Source organism: Hipposideros armiger, unplaced genomic scaffold (assembly GCF_001890085.2).
Source record: "Hipposideros armiger isolate ML-2016 unplaced genomic scaffold, ASM189008v1 scaffold_17, whole genome shotgun sequence".
Lineage (NCBI taxonomy): Eukaryota > Metazoa > Chordata > Mammalia > Chiroptera > Hipposideridae > Hipposideros > Hipposideros armiger.
The window spans coordinates 7,937,523-7,962,242 of NW_017731367.1; the positions used below are offsets into that span (position 1 = coordinate 7,937,523).

At 51.1% G+C, this 24,720-nt stretch overlaps 1 protein-coding gene across 4 annotated transcripts in view; it reads right to left on the reverse strand.

Moving 5' to 3' along the window:
• HDLBP (high density lipoprotein binding protein) overlaps nucleotides 1–24,720 on the reverse strand; it is an 87,561-nt gene that overhangs the window by 15,525 nt on the left and 47,316 nt on the right. For 3 of the 4 annotated variants that reach the window (XM_019629582.1, XM_019629573.1, XM_019629601.1), the window contains exons 2-15: nucleotides 22,276–22,340; nucleotides 20,827–20,939; nucleotides 18,856–19,013; nucleotides 17,479–17,694; nucleotides 10,408–10,830; nucleotides 9,703–9,909; nucleotides 9,465–9,572; nucleotides 8,422–8,526; nucleotides 8,012–8,090; nucleotides 5,864–6,003; nucleotides 4,540–4,644; nucleotides 4,316–4,429; nucleotides 3,363–3,449; nucleotides 3,100–3,231 (exon numbers count right to left, since the gene is read on the reverse strand). In XM_019629582.1, the coding sequence (XP_019485127.1) occupies nucleotides 3,100–3,231; nucleotides 3,363–3,449; nucleotides 4,316–4,429; nucleotides 4,540–4,644; nucleotides 5,864–6,003; nucleotides 8,012–8,090; nucleotides 8,422–8,526; nucleotides 9,465–9,572; nucleotides 9,703–9,909; nucleotides 10,408–10,830; nucleotides 17,479–17,694; nucleotides 18,856–19,013; nucleotides 20,827–20,902 (1,950 nt within the window). In that variant the 5' untranslated portion in view covers nucleotides 20,903–20,939; nucleotides 22,276–22,340. Of the gene's footprint in view, nucleotides 1–3,099; nucleotides 3,232–3,362; nucleotides 3,450–4,315; nucleotides 4,430–4,539; nucleotides 4,645–5,863; nucleotides 6,004–8,011; nucleotides 8,091–8,421; nucleotides 8,527–9,464; nucleotides 9,573–9,702; nucleotides 9,910–10,407; nucleotides 10,831–17,478; nucleotides 17,695–18,855; nucleotides 19,014–20,826; nucleotides 20,940–22,275; nucleotides 22,341–23,788; nucleotides 23,911–24,720 lie in introns of those variants that run through there. The other variant, XM_019629592.1, reaches the window with a different exon arrangement.

Here is a 24,720-nt window from a genome sequence, read left to right on the forward strand (position 1 = left end):
AAAAAAAAAAAAAAAAAGAATGACCAAAACTTTTCCAAATTTGATGACAACTCTAAACTCACATATCCAAGAAATTCAATAAACTCCAAGCAAATAAAACAAAGAAAACGTAGTCCGTGTGGACAAGCAAAGCTCAAGGTAACATCAGGTGTCTCACCAGCAACAACCCCAGTGAGATGACACCAAAGCACAGAAAGGAGAAGCCACCAGTTTGAGCACATGAAGTCACAGGAATCTCAGGCTGCTGGGGATGCAAACTGGTGAGCCACCTGGGAAGAAAGACTGGTGGTTTCTTATAATACTAAACAGACTCTCACCCAACACTCTACCTTTTAACAACGTGAAAGAAGCCAATCTGAAAAGTCTACACACTGTGAGATTCCGACTCTGTGACGTTCTGGAAAAGGCAACACTATAGAGACAGTAAAAAGATCAGGGGTTGGGGGAGGGAGGGGCTGAGAAGGGATGAACAGGAAGAGTACAAAAGATATACAGATGTGGGTAAATACGTAAGAATTTTTTATTTAAATCTCCTGAAATAAAAATTGGATGTTTAAACAAGGCTATGGATGGACTTGGGGTCTGTAATGTGCGCAAGGAAAAGGCATGATGACAACGCACAAAGGCTGGGAAGCTGGGGAAGGAAAGGCCTGCAACTATACATCTGGTATAAAGTCCCTTGAAGGTAGGCTCTAAGCTGAAGGTGTGCACTAAAGCCCAAAGCAACCACTAAAATAAAAGTTACATCTGATAAGCCAAAAAAGAGCTAAAAGGAATGAAAATAGTCAATCTAAAAGGAGGCAGAAAAAGGGGAACAGAGTAGATGGGACAAAAAGAAAACAAGAGCGAGACAGTCGATTTAAACCCAGCTGTACAATATAATCACAGTGAGGTGCCTAGGGGCCGTGCAAAGGGGGAGGGGTTGTTATTATTACTTAATGGGTACAGTTTGTTTGGAAAGATGAGGAAGTTCTAGAAATGAATGGTGGCAATGGCCATAAGTGAACGTACTTAACGCCACTGAACTGTTCTCTTAAAATGCTAAAGATGGTGAACTTTATGTATATTTTACCAAATTTAAAAATGAAAAAATTATTCACATTAGATATATTACATTAAGTGTACATAATAACATGTAATAACTTAAGCATACAATCACCAATGTAATTAAATGCAAACACCTCAATTTAAAAGGCAGAGGTAGTAAGACAGAAGAGAAAGTAAGCTGCCTAAAAGAAACCCACTTAAAAATAATACTAGATTCTGAGCAAAGAATGCTCAGGGGTAAAAGGAGGTCATCTTATAAGGACGCAAATCATGTACATTAGGAATGAGAGAGGTGACACTACAGGTGGTAAAAAGACACTACGGGAATATTATGAACAACTTTATGCCAATAAATTCGACAACTTACATAAAATAGAAACCCCATGGAAGACACAAACTACAAAGCTCGCACAAAAGGGGGATTGATCTACCCATACAGTGAAGTATAACCCAGCAATAAAAAAAAATGAAGTATATTAACCACTGTGCTGTACACCCGAAACTAGTAAAATAATATTGAATGTCAACTCTAATTGAAAAATATAGTCACGGGATGTAAAATACAGCTTAGGGAGTGTAGTCAGTGGTACTGTAACGGCTGCATACAGTGTCAGAGGGGTAGTGGACTTGTTGGGGTGATCACTTTCTGAGGGGTGTAAATGTCTAATCATTATGTTGACTGTACACCTGAAATTAATATAAAATAAACTCAATCTTAAAAAAGTATAAAAAGGGTCGGCCGAGTGGCGCAATGGTTAAGAACTGGCTTGGGACGCCAGAGGGCCCCGGTTCGGATCCCACATATGAGGGCCAGTGACACTGCCCTCCACAGCTAAGATGCCGAACAACAGCTCAACCTGGAGCTGGGCTGCCGTGAGTCACCGGCGACAGCGTAGGCTGCAGCCCCTGTGGCAGTGGGTTGCCATGGGCTACCGTGTGTAGCCAGCAGCCAGCGTGAGCGGCCAGCAGCCGCAGTGAGCGGTCGTCCAGAAGACTGGTGACTGATCTGCCTTGCCCGGGAAGAGCACAATGATGGTGCCAACTTGGGCCAATGAAGCAACGTCCTCCACAACTAGACTGAAGAACAAAACAACAGCAACCTGTCTGTTCCCCTTCCCCCAATTCCCCAGCACTGTTCCCATCCCCGCAATTCCCCAATAAAAAAATCTTATTAAAAAAAAAAAAACTATAAAAAAACTAAGCTCACAGATACAAAGAGCAGACTGGTGGCTGCCAGAAGTGGGGGTGGGGAAATGAAACAGGTGAAGCGGATCAAAAGGTACAAGCTTCCAGTTAGAAAATAAACAAGTCCTGGGGCGTCATGTACTATATATGCCACCCGGTGACTGTACTACATACAGTTACTGATACTGTGCCGCGTACTTAAAAATTATAGCAAGATCTTAAACGTTCTTATCACCAGCAAAAAAATGCTGTGCTCTGTGATGACTGTTAAAGAGCCTCATCATGGTGATCTATACAAATATATACAAATATCAAATCATAACACTGAACACCTGAAACTAACGTAACATTGTATGTCAATGATGTCTCAATTAAAAACTGAAATGTTGATACACGTGACAACATGGAGCCTCAAAATATTTATGCCAAGTAAAAGCAGCTCCACCGGAGAGTGGACACCCTGATTTCCACAACAATGTAGACAATCCAAACTGATCTCAGCTGGCAAAGCAGGTAAGGGGTGGGAGGAGGAGGCAGGTGGTACAAAAGGCACGAGTTCATTATCTCGATCATGGAGGCGATCCCACGGATGTATACAACTGCACACTTTAAACACGTGCAGTTGCTCACACGTTCAGTTTTCAAAGACCCAAAAAAACACGTTGTAAGACCTGATCTCCAAGCGCCTGAGTCAACACTCCTGCTCGGGGCTGTCGGTAAGCACCTGGGACCAGCAGCAGGAAGCCAGTGGCAGGGTGGCACCGAGGTCGCTTCTGCTCCCAGAGAGGACCGCCTGAACTGCAGGCTAGGGCTCTGGGGGCTGGAGAGGCACCGACAACAGGGTGCCTCAGAGCCCCCCTTCCTTACCAGGTCTTTCTGGATGGACAGGATGCGACTCCGGGCAGCCTCGCAGTTGGCTCGCTTGCCTGTGATGATGATGGTCTCTGAGTTGCTGTTCTCGGCTGGAAGGTCAATCTTGGTGTTGCTTTCTTCCCGGATCTACAAGGAGAAGGGTAACCATGAAGAGCTGACTACCAGGTGAGACCCTTGTTATTTGCAGCCGGAATGGCGCAGGGCTGTGGGGGGCAGGGCGAGAAGAGCCAGGATCAGGGAACAAGCTGGCCAGTCACCTTTTTAATGTTTGCGCCTCCTTTACCAATGATGTTCTTATGAAACTGTTTGAAGATCGGAACAGAGATCGAATAGCTATTTTCCACCTTAAAAAAAGCAAGACATGCACAATGAACATGCGTGCCAGAGCATGAGGTGCCCTCTCAGCCCCAAGTGCAGCACGGGACCATGGGCCTGGCTCCAGAACAGACTTCCACCCTACGTCTAACCTTCGGAGATGTGTCACGAGGACGGTGAGGCAACTATCCAACAACTGACCAGCCTGGCACGTCACAGCTGACGGATTCAAAGTCCCTTATAAAGAGCGGCACGCCCCAGAAACTGCCACCTGTTAGTGCAGGTCCCACAGTCCAGAAGCCATCAAGTCTGGCCAGGGGCCCTCAGCCAGCACTCGGGGTTAAGATGGAGTTCACGCCACACTCAGGGCGAGAGCTGGCTGGGGACTGACAGGCCAGGACTCCAGGTTTCTGAGACGTGAGCTCAGGACACAAACCGATGCTGCCCTCGTCAGGACCCCCGGCGTTCCAGGGCACAGAGACAAGCCCAGCGCTGGGTAGCCCTCCCCGTCCTCCGGCTCCGGGGGCTACAGGCTACAAGTGAGCCGCGTGAGGAGGTATGGAGATGACACATCGGGCAACAGCCCCTCCCGCTACTTGTGCCAATCTCCCCAGACCGGATGGACAGCTTCTCTAGGCTTCTGAAGACCCCTCGAAGAAACAAAGCGACGTGGCATGGGAAAAGGAGGATCTTCCCACTAATTCCAAGAACACTCAAGTCGTGACAACTTCTGCCGTCTAACATCAGGAGTTGAGAACAGTATCACTACAGTGCACCAAGCCCCCGAGACGGCACACCCATCTAGCGCCCAAGCATGCTCCCCAAAGCAGGTGTTCTGGTGGCACCCCCAACCCCCAACACTGTCACCCAACAAAGGATGGAAAATGTCCCCTACCAAATCTGCCACCATCTTCTGCATGTATTTTGTGCATTTTTCCACTTCATTCTTGGGCCCTCTGAGTTGGACAATGTCGCTTTTTTGTGCTGGGTCTGGGAAGTTGATGATAACCTAAAATAAATCATCAGGAGACCAAGTTCGATGAGTGACAAGAAGCCTAATATGGAACGCTGCCCAGTGCGAGTCCCACGACTCCCCGAGGCTGGGACACTAGCCATCACCTCGGGGAACTTGTCGCGGATCTCCCGGATGCGCTCGCCCTTCTGCCCGATGATGGTGCGATGGAACCTCTGCTCGATGATAAGGTCCCGGGTGCGCTCGTTCTCCTGAAACACAGTGACGTCGTCACACGCAAGGTGGGTGATTCCCCACGCGGCACCTCTGGGGTCCCTGGACAGGAGAGTCACCTGCTCTGTCCAACAACCGCCACAGGGCCCAGCACACTGGGCACAGGTCCTTCTCCTGAACAGGGTCCAAGGACACAACTGAGGAGGGCCCGCCAATCAAAATGCTACCGCAGTGGCCAGTCACCAAAGCAGGTCACTTAGTGGCTCTGTTTTAACTACAACTAGACTGTGAGGTCTGGCGCTGTACAGAGCAGGAGTGACCCTCCTGAACATGAGGCAGCCTAGGCAACTCCCCTCCCTGTGTGGGTGATTAAGAAAATGGCTCAGCACAGGGCACAGAATGCACACGGGGTCTAGCCTCCCAGAGGCCCATTAAATGTCAGAAGAAACACAAAGGACCAAGTGGAGGGCAGGGAAGACCAGCTGCCAACCAACATGTTAGAGAACTCTGGGAGATTCAGGATCAGACTGACACCACTTCACAGAGAAACGAGGGTTTAGGGATTTAGCAACAGGAGCCCCCAGAGCCAGGGACCCTGAACGGTTAGGACAAAACTGACCGACGAAGGGCAGAACCTGGGGCACTCGGCTGAGGAGTGAGCTTGGGGATGGCCGGAGGGCAGTGGCAGGCCGTGCCGTGCTGTGCCCTGCATCACAGCTAAGGAAAGTGACATCAGTGCCGTGAGGCAGGTCTCTGATTTGTGGCCCTGGCACAGTGCTGGTGCGAGAGTCAAGGCACTACCTGGGGTGAGTGACAGCAGACCCCAGGTTGTGCCGCGCCGCCCCTGGGCTTTCCTGAGTGTGCACACGTGCACTGCATGCACTCCTGCAGTACGGGACTCACTTGGGTTCAAGGGCACTGATTGAGTCTGAGTCACATGCAGCCCAGCCGAGGGCAGCTCAGTATGATAGTCTGGGGAGTCGGGCACAAGGCCCCTGCTCAGCCCCTCGCCCGTTTGCACATAACCTCCCAGCAATGACTGTCCACCTGGTGCCTTTAAGAATCCAGCGCAGTCCACCCCAGTCCCTGGGTAGGTGCTCAGGCCTCACGGACTCCAGGCTTTGGTGCTCACTGCAGAGCCCCAAAACCCCACCAGCACAGCCACCTGCCCGACAGTGACCTGGTGACTGCCACCCTCAGGAGGGCGCGGGCAGTAGGCCGCTCTGCAGACGCAGGCGGCTCCCGCAGCGGGCCTACCATGCGCGAGGCGAGCTCCAACAGCTCCCGCTTGGCTTGCTGCACGCCCTGTGGGTCCCCCTCAATGCGGATCAGGTTGCTCTTCTCGCTGTCAGGAGGGATGCGCACAGACACCTTGTACTGGTCTTTGATCCTGTTGACTTCAGGACACAAAAGGAGACACAGTTCGCACTCAGACTCGACTCCACTCCACCAGTGACACCAGGGCAGAGCCTCCAAGGCACCTAATCGTCACCCCACAAGCAGAAAGGCCACAGGGGCCCCCAAAGCAAGTCTGTCTGTTCTCTAACCCAAGGCAGGTCGCCCCCACACTGCGGGCCACACGCCTCCGCCTGGCGCCTGGGAGCTGACTGCCCTGGAGTGCGGCTGCCGCTCTAGAGCCCAGCAGGTCCTTGAATAACGTTTTCTGCAACATCCTTTCCTTATGAGACTGATGAGAAAAAAAAATCAAATCCTGGCCGGGCCACCGTCTGTGTGGAGCTGCATGTTCTCCCCATGTCAGTCTGCGTGGGTTTCCTCAGGGACTTCGGGTTCCTCCCACGTCCCAGAGATATCATGTTGGGTTAACTAGGAAATCTACATTGTCCTCGTGTGAGTGGGTATGGGTGTGAGTGGCCCTGAGCTGCCGGGAGAGGCTTGGGGTCCCCAGGACCCTGAACTGGAGTAAGTGGGTTGGGAGAGAATTATCTCACTTGTTTCTATTCGTCTTTCTTAAACTTATGTAGAGCTTGCACTTATGTCAATGCTTAACATTAGAAGTGTTTTGGGTCTTTATTTAGAGGCTGGGTGATGTTTTTGTGAGTAGGAATATGTTGTAGGGACTTAGCTCATGTTCATCTCATCAGCCTTGGGTCAAATTGGTTTTGTTACACATGTTTCCCTTAAAGCCAGTTTCCAGGAACCTATCGATGACGTAAGTGAGGACTCACTGTATAGAAAAGACCTCAGCTATTTCTAATGTGAAGGCAAGTTTGGGAACCACAAACTAAAAAAGTGCGCTCTCTCTCTCTCTAAATAAATAAGCATTAAAAACCATTAGAAATCAGAAGCCTCACATTGACTGAAGAGAGGAGCACCCCGTCAGCCACCTGAGAGCCCCATGGAGGCCATGCTGCCACCCAAACAGACCCCACTGTCAGTGCAGCTCCAAACTGAGCACTTCTCTCTTTGCAAAAAACGTGGGGTTGAAAACCCTCCTCCCGTCACCTTCTCTGGAAAGAAGCCAGAGCCTGTGGTCAGGCCCAGGCCCCCACATCCTGGAGAAGCCTTCTCCCCAGGAAAGGGACCAGCACTGGGCCCGATGTGTAGTAAGGGGGAGCCACACTCCTTGGAGGGACACCAAGACGGGTTCTGAGCACAGAGGCAACCAGGAGCCAATGTGCGTAGGGACAGGATGAGGCGGCACTGTTCCCAGGTGGGCCCATGTAGGACAATGCGAGCTGAGGACAGAAACTGGGCATCAGGTTTTAGATTATGACAGAAAATGAGGGTTAGGAACTGAACCAGAAGAAAACAGAACAGATACAGTTCTTCGAACCATGCTAAGTGGGTCCACACTTCCTAGGGCGCAGAAACCAGGAATGAACATCGGAACTGCACTTCCTTATACTTTTCTGTTGAAGAAAACACTACAGTTAACCAGCACAGCATCGAGTTCGTAGTACGCACACATTCAAGCAGCGAGCGCCGACTGCAGCTGTGCTGTGCATGGGAACCTCACCCTCTGTTCACAGGCTCCCAGAACACGAGACTGACAACAAGAGAGCGACAAGCCTACAAGCAAAGGAGCAGGCTGTGGAACACACCACCAGTTCAAACTGATCACGAGCTCATGATTGGGGCGTTAGGTAGTGAGGAGTACAAAAGCCTGGACTGCACCCCAGCAGGTCTGGTGGAAACATGAAGGACGGAATCCTGGGGTGTGACTTCACCATGGCCGCTGTGGGTTAGGCAGGACCGAGCAGGTCGGTCACGTTCACCTCTGAGCCAAATGGTTCCAGGCTGCCGCGGCCGGAGGAGATGAGAACATTCAGTCAGAACCCGTGACTCCTCCCAGCCTGACGTGTGGTGCCGGCCCGAGCCAACTACACTGCCGCCCGCAGAGGGTCCCAGCCACCCGTCCGCTGCCACCCTGCTGGGCCCACTCACTGTTGGCTCCGCTCTTCCCAATGAGGTGCCTGTGGAACTTATGGTCGATGCTGACCTCCACGTAGTCCATCCGGTGGCTCTGCAGGAGCACAGAAAGAGGGGGCCTATAGCGACAGGCACTGCGCCACGAGACGTGCTATGGAGCCAGGACCACAGTCCAGAGGCCGGCAGCTGTCCCCTCTTCTTACCACTCAACTGTCGGGGACTGCTGCAAGTTTATCCTTCTGGTCCCTTTGAAAGACTTCTTTAAAACAAGGTCTCCTTTACCCATGACGCTACGGGCCTCTGGCCAGCTTCTCACTGCCTCAGAGCCCGTCACTCAGCGACTGTGGGGCCCGACTGCCACGCAACACCATTCCAGCCTCGTCCCCACCCAGCACGTGAAACACTCAGAGAGGCGGATGCCTTACCAAGTCTTTCACCATGGCTTCGATCTGTTCCTGGGCCACATTTACGTCCTCCGTGGGGCCTTCCAGGGTGATCTTATCCTCACCCTCTGTGAACTCGATGTGAACCTATCACACCAAAATGAGGAATGGGACAGTCAGGACAGAGGGCAAAGACCCCTGAGAACCCATGGGTGCTTCTCTGGGGCAGCAGCCAGTCACAAAGTGCTTCATATAAATGCACAGCCACGGACACCATGAAAAGTTGGAAACCGGGGCTGGGGGACCACCCTTATTTGGGCGCTAAATATTGTGGTCTAAAGATCTCTGCCAAAATGGGCACTGCCAGTCCTTCACACTACGCTTGCCACCAAACCTTCCTGTTTTCCTGTATCGTTCTCACGCTTACATGCCCACTCCTATTTGGCTGCATGAACAATGAGACAGATAAGAGGCGTGCAATTTTCACTCAAGCGTAGATACCCGAAAGTGGGCCACAGAGAGTGTATCACACACCAGGAAAGGCGGTGATGCATGAGAGGGTAATACGGGGGACTGGCTCCATGGAGCAATCACATCCGTGTGAGTCAGGACTTCGAACTTAGAAAGTCAAGTGACAACGAGTAACACGGGAAGCGAAATCCAAACAGAATAGGAAAACAAGACGATGGACGTGTCCTATGCCTCCCACCCTGTTCATGTTTACTGGGAACTACTGTCCCCTTTGGAGAGCTGTGAAGACCTCGAGGACATGTGGACAGGAAGACAAGGCCCATGAACCCGACACTTCACACAATTTGTACACAAGTTCCCAGGTATAACCCCTAGGGAGTTAGGAGGCCACAGTGACTCAATGACATGGATCTTAAGACAGTCATCAAAACTAGCAGTACACATTTTCTCTGATTAAATGACCAAAAGAATGAGTTATTTTTTAAACACTTACTCTGATGTCTGAAAAATGTCCAGCCTTCAAAGGAACCCACAGCAGGATAACCAGCAACCACAAAATGAAGGTCAGAACAGGGCTACAGAAAGCAGGCCCGCGACCACCTGTGCCCGCTCACCTTTGGCATCTGCTGAGTGATTCTGGCCAGATTCTGCCCTTTCTTGCCAATGATGAAACGGTGAAGCCAGGAGGGAGCGCAGACGGAGGAGACTGTGAAACTGTTGGCCTAGGAGACCAGGAAACACCCCGGTGGGTTTGCAGGACCCAGGCCATGTGGGCACCAGGTGGCTCACCGGGGCGCAGAGACACTGAGGGCCGCCCCACCACGGCCCTGGGTGCACTGCGGGAGAGAGTACCTTGGCATAGACTTCAGTCAGCGCCTGCCCCAGCTTTTCTGGCTCGCCTCGAAGTATCACAGTCTCAGAGGCGCTGTCCGAAGGCGGGATCTCCACAGAAACGCCAGTTCTCTCCAGGATCTCCTGTAGGGAGTTCCCCTTGGGCCCGATGACATACTTGTGCTGGGACTTCTTCACCTCCACAGCGATTGTTGTGGTCTTCTTTTTCTGAAACATCACAGGGTGTCAGGGGGAAGGGCACAGAACGCTGCCACCGAAAGGACAGGGAGCAGGACACAGGCCCGGGCAACAGCTGTTGAGCCCCCGGAAGGGAAGATGATGACCAGCCAATCCCCAGGAACTCTACTCATGAAGGGTTGGGTTTGCTCCTGAAAAGAATTTACCTGAGGACCTAAGCCACACCAGACTGATAACTGCGAGTTGGGAGAGCTGAAAATACCAAGTCCTCTCCCCAAAATAAGGAACCAGTTTTGGACTTGACAGTCCCCAACCTGAGCTAAGTTTACTCAAAGACGAGATCAGTCAGTTCTGCGTGGTGCGTCCAGCCCTGTGGCAGCCCCAGTCCAGGGTGGGGAGTGAGGGTGGCAAGTGGTAGGGACAGCCTCTGGCACAGAGCTCAGCCCTGGCGAGGGTTAGAAGGCCAGGGGCACGGCTGGACCCCAGCCACTCTCTGCTCCTGCCCATGGGGACCCCTCCCAACGCTACCTTCTCTTCATAAATCTTCTTGACTCGAGCCACAGCCTGAGCCAGCTGCTCCTTCTCTCCCGTGAACACGATTTCCGTCCGGTTGACGCTGGGCGGGGGGATGTTGATCCGCGTCCCAGTGTCCTGCATTATCTCACCGACCAGCCGATTATAAGGCCCAGCAATGAAGGGGTGGAATGCCTTGTCCACCTCCAGCCTCTCCACAGCTCGTCTGTCCTGCTCGGCAGAGATGAGCAGGACCTCGTGGCGTGCCTTCTCGATGCCCTCTCTGGTGCCCGTGATCCTGATGTGGTTGCTCGCGTCCTCTGGGCGCGGGATCTGAATTTTGGTTGCAGTTTTTAGCTCCAAGTCCTGTAGCTTCTCTCCATTTTTGCCGATAACAAAGCGGTGGTGCTCCTTGGGGATGGCAACAGTGGCTGAGGCCTACAGCAGGGAGAGAACCAAAGGGACAAAATATTGCCAGTACCGGAGGAGCCTACTGACCCCCATGATCTCTCTGGCTAAAGGCCACGCTCACCTGCTCTGGCCGAGCCGGCCCCCACCATTCTTTGGAACAGTCTCAGGTAAACACCAGGTGGGGAAGCCCGCCCTGACTCCCGGCTAGGGGATGCTCAAGTGTGATATAGTCCCACGGTCCACATCACACCTACAGTTACCATAAAATCTTAGGGGTAGTAATTATTTGTTCACCATCTTCTCAGCCTAGCTACAAGCCATCATGAGGACAGGCATCTGTCTGTCTTGTTTTGCACGTCAATGATTTCTAACGCCATACTGGGACCCGGCAGGAAAGCAGGGGCATACTGACCAACTGGATTAATATTTGCTTCTGGAGTACTTGGCTATTTTCTTTAGACATGAGCCCTATGTCTAGTAATAAACTCTCCTTCCTAACTCTTTTACAACCTAAGTTAAAATAACAACTTATCTAAGTAAAGAACATGGAAATAAGTCCAACCCTTCATCCCATGAGTTAAGCTGTCAGAAATCAAGCAAATTCCTGAGGTCACAGGGAAGCTGGGGAGGAAGACCGAGGCTTCGTCCTCCTAACTCTGTATAGAAAACAGCCATCAACTAAGAGGACTTAAAAAAAAAAAGGAAAGGGTTAAGGTTCCCACCACTGGCACAGCATAAAGTCACCCATCAGCCAGCTTCCCTTCTTCCCCAAGCGACACAATTTTACAGCAGACTATTCAACATTCACAACAGAAATGTTAAACTGCATCACAGAGGTAATAAAAAAGGTCCTGCCTCTCGTCCCAAGTAGCACACACAGGAAGACGACTTGCTTATATTATACATTATGATCAAATGAGGTTTATTCCAAAAACAGTTCAAATATTAGGAAATCCATTTATATAATTCATCATATTATTAGATCTATTGACAAAACAAATCAAATGATCATTTCTACAAAATTTAAATCCATTCATAACAATCTGCAACAAAGTAGAAAACATGACACCGGTTTGAATTGCCTGGATCCACTTATATGCAGATTTTTACTGTATTTTGAACACAATAAACATACACCTCAGCCCCAAAGCTTTTCTTAACTTCGAGGAAAGCGCTCACTCACTATGGCTGTGCACTGCCCACAGCAGGACTTCACCTTCCCTGGGGTATTTCACCACAAAGGAGATGAGAAAGCGAAGCAGACCACATAGGCTGGACGGGAAGAGGCACGTGACTACACACTGGAACCCTGGGGAGCCCCTGTGTTATTAAATCCTTACTGTCTACAACAGGGAGGGCAGTTAGAATGCAAAGTCAACAGCTTCAACTCAGCTAAAAACAAAGACCGCCCATTTCCAATAAGCAAAAGAAAGAAAGAGGGACAAAGTACTAGGCATAAAACCAGCAAGAGAGGCAGGATATGTGCAGTAGAAATCAGAAAATACCCCTTAGAAAAGGGGCTGGCAAACTTTTGAGATGAAGAGCAGCAGGGGTCATCGGCAAAGTGCGGCTTGGCTTGGCTCACGAGCCACATGTGGCTCTTTGGTATGTACATGTGGCTCTAAAGTGAAAATGAAAATAAAACTATCAGAGTTTATAAAATTTTTAAAAGATATTATTCACATAATGGTGATTATGTAAAAATATATCTATGGCTCTCGAATAAGTTTTAAATTGTTGTGAGGGACAGGATTGGCTCTTCCAGGGGTCAGCAAACTTTAGAGATGGAACGTTCCCAAAGAGCTGCATGTGGCTCACGAGCCGCAGTTTGCTGACCCCTGACTTAGAAGATCTAATGCAATTCTGAGCAAAAAGTTGATTATAAAACGTGCTATGGTAAAACAGAAAATAATACAACAGACAAGAAAACTGAAGAAGAACAGTACAGGAGGGATGGTAATAACTATGCCACTGAGCTAATGAGTACACAGAGACCACAGGTCTGAAGTGAAAACCCAGGAACAGTTAATGTGAAAACGTAGGATTTGGTTGATGACTGGACAGCCATATGGAAAAGAATGAAACTGGATCTAAACCTCACACAATTCATGATAAATTCCACAGAGATCAGGAACTGAAATATAAGAATACACTTACAAGCACCAGAGAAAAAATATGAATAAACTTTTTCACAACCGGGAAGTGAAAAAAACTTTCCCAACAATGACTCAAAATAACAAAATGTTTAATAAATTTGCAAGAAAATAAAGCCTTGATCTTCCTCCCTGGTTTCTTTGTGCCCTCAGGAATTTGCTTGATTTCTAGCAGTTTAACTCATGGGACAAGTGGTTTGGATCTATTTCCATTTTATTTTTTGTTTTTTAAAGATTTATTTTTTTTACTGGGGAATTGGGGAAGGGGAACAGTGTTGGGGGATTGGGGAAGGGGGACAGCCAAGTTGTTGTCCTTCAATCTTAGTTGTGGAGGGCACAGCTAGCTCAGCTACAAGCCCAGTCACCATCCAGCTGCCTATCGGCAGCTCATGGCCACTCAGCTCAAGGTGCTGTTTTCAATCTTAGTTGCGGGGGAGGCATTGCCCACCATCCCATGTGGGAGTCGAACTGTCAACCTTGTTGTTAGGAGCACGTGCTCTCACCAACTGAGCCATCCTGCCACCTGTTGACAACTCAGCGGCAGCTCAGCTCGGGCGCAGCTCACTGGCCCATGTGGGAATCAAACCGGCGATCCTGTTGCTCAAAGCTCGTGCTCTTAACCAACTGAGCCCCTCGACTGGCCCTATTTCCACTTTCTTAACTGGTTGTAAAAGAGACAGGAAGGAGAGCTTATTACTAGATGTAGGGCTTACATCTTTTCAAAGGACACATCACGATCAAAACCAAATGGCAGGGCTGGCCAAGTGGCGCGTTGGTTAAGAACTGGCTTGGGATGCCAGAGGGCCCCGGTTTGGATCCCACATATGAGGGCCAGTGACACTGCCTTCAACAGCTAAGACGCTGAACAACAGCTCAACCTGGAGCTGGGTTGGCGTGAGTCATTGGCGACGGCGTAGGCTGCAGCCCCTGCTGCAGTGGGTTACCATGGGCTACCGTGTGTAGCCAGCAGCCAGCGTGAGCGGCCAGCAGCCGCTTTGAGTGGCCGTCCAGAGCCCGGCGACTGATCTGCCTTGCCCGGGAAGAGCGCAATGATGGTGCCAACTTGGGCCAGTGAAGCAACGTCCTCCACAACTAGACTGAAGAACAAAAGGACAGCAACTTGTCTGTTCCCCTTCCCCCCAATTCCCCAGTGTTGTTCCCATTCCCCAATTCCCCCAATAAAAATCTTAAAACAAACAAAAAAACCAAATGGCAAAGTGGGAAACGTTATTTGTAACTTATGTGACTGATGAAGGGTTTTTAAGAGCCCTAACACACTGAGCAAGGTAGACAACTTTAAGTTGATAAAGAAGAGCAAAACAACAGACAGTGCACAAAGAAGATGCAACAGGCCCTCAGATGCTGAAAAGGTGCTCCATCTTGCTCATCAGAAAAATGCAATTAGAAGAATACTCAGCTACCTTTCAGAGTGACACACACCCAAGCACTGGCTGGCCTGGCAAGGCCTTGGGGGGGCGATGGAGTGGAGGGCACAACCCCAAGGCAGGTACCTGGCTACTATGGCCAAGTCACAGCTGCAGATTCCCTCTGACCCAGACATCTCGCTCTAGGAAACCGATCCCAACATACACTGGGCAAAACAGGACAGCACACACACGAGGTTTTTACTGTGACCTAATTCCTAAGAGCAAAAGTCTGGAAGTCACGCAAATGTCATCGGCAGGAATGCCTGAATAAATGATTGCACCCACAGAGCATCACGCAGCTGTGTGAAGCAGCCAGGAAAGCCACTGTGTGCAGACAGTCGATACCTCCAGAAAACACGTAGGAAAAACAAGGCGCAGAACAGAGTTTATGGCAAGCTATCTACCTTTTGCTTCAATTCTCAAATTCAAACAATGAGAGGATACACCAAGAATGCCCCTGGGCAGGGTGGGTAGGAACAAGGTGAAGAAACTGTCTCTGGAGGCACCTGATTATGCAGCTCTGCCTCTGCAATCATGGGATGTTTCTGTAACTCCCCCCACCCTCCCCTCCGAGCCGTTCTTCTCAGTCTAGTTGTGGAGGACGCCGCTACCTGGCCCATGTTGGTATTATGATCACTGCGCTCTTCCCACTGAGGCGGTTGGTCATCAGCGGTCGGATGGCTGCTCATGGCAGCTCTCACTGGTTGCCAGCCACTCATGTCAGCTGTGGGCCACGGTTCATGGCAGCCCAGCTCCAGGTGGAGCCGTTGTTCACAATCTTAGCTGTAGGGGGCGTGGCTTACTGGCGCAGCTCACTGGCCCATGTGGGAATCGAACTGACAGCCCTGTTGTTCAGAGCTCACGCTCTTACCAACCGAGCTACCTGGCCGCCCCTGTTTTTGTAACGTTTAAAAACTGAAAAGAAACTAAAGCGAATGAACCTAACCATAGATCAAGATGATAGCATAGCCTGAACAGAATTACTTCAAGTGATTTTAAGCCCCCCAGTCTTTCACCTCAATTAGAAGTACCAGTTTTAACTCATGCAACTTCCTACTAAAAATGTCCAAATTCTTGGACAAACAGCTAACTTCGGGTCTGTGGAAAGAAATGGGTAAGGTCTGTCCACACCCGTCTGTGTTAGGAATCACGAAGTGATCGGAGATGAATGGTCCTATCAGAAAGCTGCAAGGAGCCAACCGGAAGGGTTCCAACCCCTGGCCAAAGACGAGGCAATGTTAGCATAAAGAATAACTAATATCCACATTCAAAGTTCATAATCATGCTAAAAAGATCCACGAATCACTAGTGAAGAGGTGAGAGCGCCAATTTAGTGTCAAACTTCGGGGGAAGGAGAAGGACCAGTGATTTACCCTGCACCTTCCCACCTGAGGTGCTGAGGAGGGAAGGTCTTCCCAAGGACACCAAATGATGCGGGATGGGAGGGGGCAGAGCCGCCGCCATTTCCAGGAGCCAGGCAGTCACCCAGCACGCCTGGTGAACTACTGAGAAAAGGTTGACCAGGAACTTTCTAACAGAGGCCCGGGGCTGAAGACCTCAGTCTACTGATCAACCTTGGAATCAAGACCAAGTACACAGCACCACCCACAGTCTTTCCTGCCAAACAAGCTGACTGGGAAAGGAACCAAGCCCCAGTTTACAGGAAATAGTGATGACAGTGGACCAACCAACCAGACAACTGCTTGCCCCCAACAGCACTGAGAAAGAGGGGACGGGCCACTGCCAAGGAACACGAGGACCAGCACATAGGCACGCAGAGGGCAGCCCTCGTGTGGACACGGATTTGCACACACCACACTGGACGGACATCTCTGAGATAACAAGGGACGTCCATACAGAGACTGGGTTGAATATGGATGTCTTCCGAAATTAGCTAATTTTAATAAGTGAGTTAACAGCATAGTGTTATACAAAAAAAAAAGACTCAGGTGCCACACTGAATTATTTACAGGAGAATGTGCTTCTGGGGGAGGCAGGGGAATGGAGCAACTCGGGCACCAATGCTTTCAAAGTGTCCCCTCCCCCATCCAGTGCTCAATCACAAATTACTCCAATAGCCACCAACCAGGGCCCACTATACACCAGCCACAACGGGAAGCAATTGATACCCAGCGTTTTCTACTTCCTATATTTACTGACTTAACCCTGGAGATGGCAGGGGTGAGGGGCTGTCCCCAGGCCCCACATGGCTGAGAGGGTGGAAGAGATGGGAGGGCACGGGCAGTGTTCTCCGCCCTGTCAGCCCCTGGCCCCTCTTGCATCATGTCCCCATTTCTTAAAGCTGTATCTGTCACATGACATTTTTGTAAGATTCTCTACAGCAGCGGTTCTCAGCCTATGGGCTGCGACCCCTTTGGGGGTTGAACGACCTTTTCACAGGGGTCGCCTAAGACCATCGGAAAACAAAAAGATATTTACATTACGATTCATAGCAGTAGCAAAATTACAGTTATAGAGTAGCAACGAAAATGATTTTATGGTTGGGGGTCACCACAAAATGAGGAACTGTATTAAGGGGTCGCGGCATTAGGAAGGTTGAGAACCGCTGCTCTACAGAGAACCTTGGTCTGTAAGCACTTCCTCTCCAGGAGAAACGGCCCATACGTTTCCTCAGGTATCACAATGGTTCCCAGGTCAGTCCCAGTACTGGTCCCAGACTGCTGAGCACTGTGCAGTGCCTTAAAAACTAACCAAACCTCCACTGAAACCTTCAAGTCTGGGGCTTGGCCATGTGCGTTTAGCAACACACATTTGGTGATGCGTGTCCCTTGCACTTGCCACTGAAGACCGACACCTGGGTCCTCACTGTGCCACCCAGCAAGCTCAGTTTCTTTGAAGTCTCTCACTCCGTGACAGCTTTTAACTTCAGCTCATTCACACAAACAGCACAAGCAGTGGGCGTCCACCTCAAGCGCTCGTGGGTGGGTTCTTACTGGAAATCCCAGGAGGCCCCAAACACTGTTGCTCTGCCTCTGAACTATGGGCCTGCCCGCGACCCCACCCCACGTGCCTGTGGAACCAGGGGCACAGTGCCAGAGCGCTCACCCAAGAGGGCCAGGCCTGGGAGCACCCACCTGCGTCTGCAGCCTCGCCACGATGTCCTTCCGGGCCTTCATGACGGCGTCCAGCTTCCCAGAGACCATGATGGAGAGGCCCTGGTCTTTGGCAAGAGACAGCTCCAGGTGGGCGCCGGTCCTCTGCATGATCTCCAGGCAGATTTTCGCTTGTTCACCTTCTCCAAACTGGTTCATGTCCTTGTATTTTCTCTCCTCCAGGGGTACATGGAACACCTGCTCAGAAAAGGCCAGAAAAGGAAGGTTCAGCGATCAGGAGAGAGGGAAGGGTGTCTGAGTGTCCAGGCACCGCATGACCGAGTGTCTTCATTCCCTCAGTACCAGCCCTCTCCCCACGCACTGCAGTTAAGAGGTGAGCAGAAAGGCCTGCGGTCAAGGGGCTGACACGAGTGAAGCAGCGAACTGCACCTGATACTAATGACCAGCAAGGGAGCGAAGAAAAGGAACAGGGCGGTAAGCGAGGCTGGCTGGAGGTGGGTGGAAGGGACATACAAGGGTGGCCAGGAAGGCCCTTCCAGAGGAGTCCAAGACGTAGCCGGCTGTGCCGGGAGGTGAAGAGCGAGAGTGAAAAGACACTGACACAGAGGCAGATGTGGGTGCAGCCAGGGGGAATAAGGAGGGGCCAGAGCCCTCAGCTGAGCCAGCAGCGAGAGGAGGCGACGAGGGCCTCTAGCAGGACCCATTCTGACCGCTGGCTCAGGAGCACCCAGCCTCTCTGTGGAGAAGGGATCGAGCAGAGAGGCAGGGGCCTGAAGCTCAGGACGACGTGGTGCATTTAACAAGATCAGCAAGCCCGTTCCGTCTCGCACGCCCACCAGGAGGATGGGAAGACCCAGGACGCAGCTGGTTATGAATCCTGGGTTTAAGGAAGGGGGCCTCTCAGCGCACGGGGGTAGTCAACCACCGTGACCCAACATGAGTTCACAAAGAGAGAAGCGCTGAGCCCACCAACCCCCAGCTTCAGGTAGCAGGCAGGCTAGTGAAGTAAAAACCAAATAAAAACAAAGCCAGGAAAACGGTGTCACCATTCAGCCAAACAGTGTCAGCCAAAAGGGAAGCCTGCTTCCAGACGGTGGGACAAAAGGTAGAAGAGAGAGACAAGGTCTTGCCGGAGTTGGTGATGCGGGAGCCAAGGGCAGTTTCCGTGGATGGAGCAGACTAGGTTGCAGGGGACTAAAAAACACAAGGGGACCCACTGCTGGGTATGGGCACACCGTGAGTGTGGGCGGCTGCCCTGGGGAGGGCTGCGCCGGCGTGGGAGCTGACCGAATCCCAGACTCCCCCCCCTCCACCATGTCTGCGGGCTCAGACCCTCCCAGCAGACGCTGCGCTGCCGCCTCCCTGGAGGGACCAGTGAATGAGGTGCAGGGTCTCTACCTGAGTGATGACGGACGCCTTGATGGGCCGGATCTTGTTACTCCAGGCGCCGGCGGGCTCCTGGGCACTTTCCAAGCAAGCCGCCTTCTCAGGGAGTGGGGGGAAGGCATCCTTGTAGGTTGGAGGGTCGCTCTCTTCTTCTGAATTTAAAGTGGCAACTGGACCAGCCAACACAGAGTGAGAGGAAGCACACTGCTTCAGTATCAGGTGAAAAAAACACTCAGAGGGTTGTAATATCAACAGAAAGAACATTAACTGCTAGAGTGACAGCTCCCCCATCCCCTCATTCAGCCATGGGAAAGGGCCTGGAGGTCGCCAGGCCCAGCATGTGAACCAGGGGGCCAAACGCTGAACCTGATGGCCACCTGCACTCCAGGCCTTCGCAAAGCCTCCCTTGTGAATGGTCAGCTCAGATCCCGGGCGCCCCATTCTCCCTAATGGGGTGAGCCCCTTGAAGACAAGCCATACTACAGGGATTTTTAACCCCTCAAGAATCTTCTAATCCTATATTTTTTTAAAAATCACAATTCTGACAATGCCTGGCACAGAGCCTGCCCTGAAATTTGCAGAATACCGGTCCCATGGAGCACTGCCTGTGAGAACTGCCTCCGTTTCACACAATGTCACCAAGAACTCCAGTGGGCACTTCTGGTCTCGTGGCCCCCACCCTCCACAGGGAGCAGCAAGCCTTGTGGAAATCAGGCCCCCACTCACTACCCTTCCGTCTTCTGTCGCACCCTCACCCGTGGTTCAATTTTCCCAATAACTCAGCTCCATGAGGGCAGGGGTGGGACTGTTTGGATCACCCCAATGCCTGGGGCCAGGCACGGCAGGGCCCAGTTACAGCCACTGTGAACGGGTGTGCGCAGAGCGGGGCAGGACCTTCGGAACCGACAGGCCTCATCGGGCTCCATGCTCACTATGTGTAGCCATGCGGCTGGTGCTACCCCAGACACCAGTAAAGCCGCAGTGCTGACAAGCAGCTGGGCTGTCAGTGCCTTGCACCGTCTCGCATTTGCAAAGGGACACAGCGCAGACCCCAGGACTGTGGGTTCAAGTGGAAAGATCCAGGCCTGCAGGCTCTCCAAACCAAAGTGAGCAGCAGTGTCTAGGTCTCCACGGTCCTAAAAATGAGCACTTGAAACGTGGCCAGAGTGACTGACAAAATGAATTTTAAATTTTAATGACTTTAAACTTAAGAATTGATATCCGATTCAGTTATAGAAAACTTAATGTTTGGAACAACCTGAAGTAGAATAATCTACTCTCAACTGACACTCTATAAAATCGAAACAGATGAAGGATTTTAGATGAAAATCTACCATTCAAATCAAGTCGTCCTGCACTTGTAAATATAGAGGGTGCCCCAAAAACATATACACGTTTTAAGAAAAGAAAAAACTGTATTAAAATTGTAACACTCAATATATACCGATAACAAAAGATAAACACAAGTCACGTGTATACATTTTTTGGGCACCCCCGGTATATACCAGACGTGAAGGAAATAAATAACGTAAAAAGGTCAGTTTTTCCTTCTACAAAGCAATGCTGACGTGACGATGTTTAGGCACACTAGCTCATACTACGCCCACTGGACGGACAGCAGCGCTCCCGACCTCGGGAGAGTCCGGGGCCAGCCTTTATCCTCCAGGTGGGCTCCTGGCAGTACTCGGAAGAGGTTTCACAGCCCAGCAATTTTGAGAAAAGAATCCCATTAGTTACCAAGGGTCGAATCCACTGGCTTTCCAAAAGGCTGTCCCCGCGGTACATCTCCCTGTACCCGGATTCACCCATCATTCCTGGCCAATCCCACCCTGTGCTGCAGAACAGAGCCAACAGGACGGGTGGGGCCTGGCTCTACCCCACACCGACACGGTCAACAGGCACTTCTGAAAGGTCACAAGATGTGACAAAGGCTTGGAAGAAATAGTGTCGTAAGCGTTGAGAAGAGCGTGCAGGGGCTGTCACCTTTGATCTGTTGCGGAACCAGCCCACTCCGGTGCTCAGCAAAGCTCTCTTGGGTCAGAACGGCAATGGAGCTCATGGTTGATCCAACGCCTAAACGCAGCCTGGGGGAGCCACTGGAGGAAAGAGCCAGAGGGGAGCAGGTCAGGCGCGGTCAGCCAGCTCTCAGCCACTGGTGCGACTAAGCTGCGTTTTAGCCAAGGGTTTAGCTTTTACCAGCAAACCACACCTTAACTTCCCTCACTTATAACCTCTAACGGAAAGTGAATCCCAAAGGCTCAGCAAGTGAAGAAAAGGAAGGTCCTGGGACAACTGTCCCCTCAAAAACTACCCTGTCAAAACCACAAAAACCACCACCACCCTGTCATCAAGGAGATGGAGGCCCGCAGCTGAGGATCAGTACCAGGCTACCCAGGAGTCACAGAGGCAGTCTGCGCCCCGCCCCCAGGGGCCATGGCGCCCTCTGCCACATCCGACCTAGTGACCCAGCTCGATACCTGGATGGTTCTCCTAACAGCTATCTCAGTTATTTTGTTCACTCATATGCCTCTGGATGCTTATAAAATGTATCACATGACAGCTGCTACCAAACAGCCCATCCAACAGCCGAGGCCAGACTTGCACCCAGGGCCCAGGGAACTGAACAGTCCCACGCTGCCGACGGGAACTGGCTGGGAGGCAGGCAGAGCACCCTGGTGCTTTGCGGCAGCAATGCGGTAGCAAGCAGCAGCAGGGACGCCCAGGAGGACAGTTCCAGGCCTCGGACACATGCCGACTGGCAATTCCTACGACTGGCAATTCCTACGTCCTGTCTCCTGTCGCTCAGGTGTGGGAGGGGACTCGCAGCAGGTGGTACCTGGCACAAGGGCACACACAGTTCCTCAGTTAGGCAGGAACCAGCCCCCACCAGAGTGCCACCGTACTCAATGGGTCTCGGCTCCCAAAGCCACAGCTCCCTTATTTGGAAAAAGGGGCCCATAGCACTGAGTCCAGGGGTGTTAGCTTCCTCCCCCACCCTAGGTGAGCCCCATGCTACCACAGTGAGGGGTTCCCTTGTCACACAACTATGCACCAAGTGCCTTGTGCCACCTTAGAAAAAAATATAAGGACCAAGTAATTTAATTAGAAGAGTGAGTTTTTGCTTAATTCTTACTACTTAGTAAGACCTCTCCTAGCTCAAGAAAATTAAGCTCTATGTTAGAGAGAGGCAAGATTCAAATTCAGATGATCCTGAGCAAACATAACTCACATTAAAGAAAAAAAGATTACAAACAGATGGAAGCCAGATGACACATCTGAAGGGCACACGTGTACCCACTGCGCATGTTGGAGGGTGGAGCTACAGTGATACTCACTAAAGCAGTGACAGAAACTTAAGGATGAAGTGTAATGAAAGACAGTACACAGGCAGCCCAGGGACAGGAAACCTTCAGACAGGACAGTCAAACTTACCAGCAAAACGGTCAGTAGCCAGAAAGTCCGTCCTGAGATCACCTCTGTCAGCCTGCCAGCTTTTGCTGTGTGCACAGGAATGGAGAGAGAACAGGAGAACCAGAGAAGTTATTTATCTGCACTCTACCATCTAGATCCTTTCAGACCGACGAGAAAAAGTCCAAGTATAATTGAAACTTTACCAATATGTGGGCCATTTTCTTGGGGGTGGGGGAATGGAAGCTCTGCTCTTAGGCCCTTCCCTTCAAATGAAACACATTACAGTAAAACCTGAACCACCAAGACCTTTTCGAGGGCAACCTTCCAAGGGCCTGTGGAAGCGACCCCTTCAGGGCCCAAATGCTGCACTCGAACCATTTTGCAGCAAATCCTGGTGAACTCGAGGGCTCGCCACCCTGCGTGGCTAAGCAGTTTCTCTTGCACTGTTCTGGGTCTGACTACTGAGCCTGAAGGAAAAGGTTCTGTGACCCTTTGCCAGGACATGGGACAGATTTGGACCTTGGTGGCTCCTGAGCTTTTAGGGTGACTGAGGGCTTGTCTTCAAAGTCCCACAGTCTCTCTAGTCCAGCGGGCATCAGAAACCAGGCAGTAAAACAGCAGGGTTCAAAGGAACCTTCCAGGGCCACCTGGGGAAGATCAAGAACCACTCTGCGAAGAGGGTGTGGGTCACCTTGCCTCGGGGACCTCGGGATAGTGAGGCTGCCATCCCATGTGCTCGATCAGGTAGACCTCATGACAGGTAAGGCATGGGTCTAAAGTAGGAGTGGATACTAGTAACAGAACCCCCACCTAGCTGGAGAATAACAGTCCCACCCCCATTCTCGCCCATAATACGCGTGGTTCGGGAGCTAGGACAGTTCACAGCCATCGGAGGTATATCAAACGACTCTAGACTGAAAACGGTCCCACTGTCCCAACTGGGATGTGGACCAGTGGCACTTTAGGAAGGCAGGGTGTGAATCACGGGAGAAAAATACTACCACCCACAGACCAGAGCCTCTCTGGGGCCCCAGTCCCACCAGAGAGGTTGATGTACCGAGACCCAAGGGGGAAAGGTGAAGACAAACTAACCAAAACTATTATTTTATTTCGGAATCTACTGCCAAATTCTAATCTGCAAATTCTTAAGGTACAGCAAGGAAGAAAGAAAACCTTTCCATTTAACCCCAGAATCACAGTAGAACATCTGTGTAAAGGGGGCAAGTCCTCCTTGGGATTCTGTGTCTGGCCAGTCCACACTTAGACAGGCTAGAAGCAACATGCAGTGTTCTAGGTCCGAACACTGACAGTGAAGCCAGGACCAGGTGTCCAGCGGACAGCCTTGCTCACAACTCGCACTGGAGCTGCGCACGCTTCTGCCTGCTGACCTTCCACCTGACCAGCCTCCTGCTCTAGGTCAGCCCAGGCGTCATCGTTACTCTTTAGAATACACTGACACCCACCCCTTAAGGAGCCAGGGTCACACATGTGACCACGCCCACGCCCTCACCCTCTCCTGTGCGCCCCCACTGACCAGTCCACCTGCTTTCCTGGACAAGGAAGTCTTCAGTGCCCAGCGACAGGCACACAACAAGCCTGTTGAAGTACAGTCACCGTCCACGTCTGCTCCGGCCACAGATCTGGGCCAAGCCAATCCCCACCCTGCACCTGGTGTCACACACAAGATGGGATGAGTTCCTAAGGTCTCTTCTGACACTGCTCACACACCGTTCAGAAGGCAACTCCAGCTAGCCATCCTACTGAACCTCTGGGTCCCAGTGGCTCAAGGAAGAGGTACCAACGCAAGTAACCTACTGTGTGGGAGGGAGAAGCTGTCGCAGAGCCTCTGACGGCCCCACATGTGCACAGGCCCTCAGGCAGCCGAGGAAGAACAAAGTGGACGAACGTCCAGAGAACTCCAGACTGGTCTGACAGGATACACTGGGTCTCTTAGTCTCCAGATTTCAAATGGCAGTTTGAATTTGAAATGTTACAGGTGAATGGATGACATCAAGCAACAGAATTAGCATCTAAGGTTCTGATATCAAATAAGGCTACTATTTTTCTTATAACCTCATCTTTAAAGAATCCATTTAAAACATGCATCTGGTGACCCAAGCATAAATGCAGACCTCAGCCCCTCCTGAGACTCCGCGGTCAGATATCATAAAAAGCCAGCACTGACCTCTGCCGTCACAGACAACACCCCACAGATTCACTCCTGCCCCACGGAGATCTTTCGATGACCTCACAACAGTGGCTATGCTGGGTGGGTTCTCCAGCCTCGCTCCTTCACTTGCTATCCAAAGTTCCCAGGAGACCTTGTTCTCAGAGAACAGAGGCCAAACGTGTGCTATCACACAGTTCCTCACCTGATGTAATAACGTAGCTCAAATGAGGACTGAAAGAGACAGGAGACGCTGCTCTACTGCAGTCTCTGAACACACGCCACCTCTGTCCGCTGCT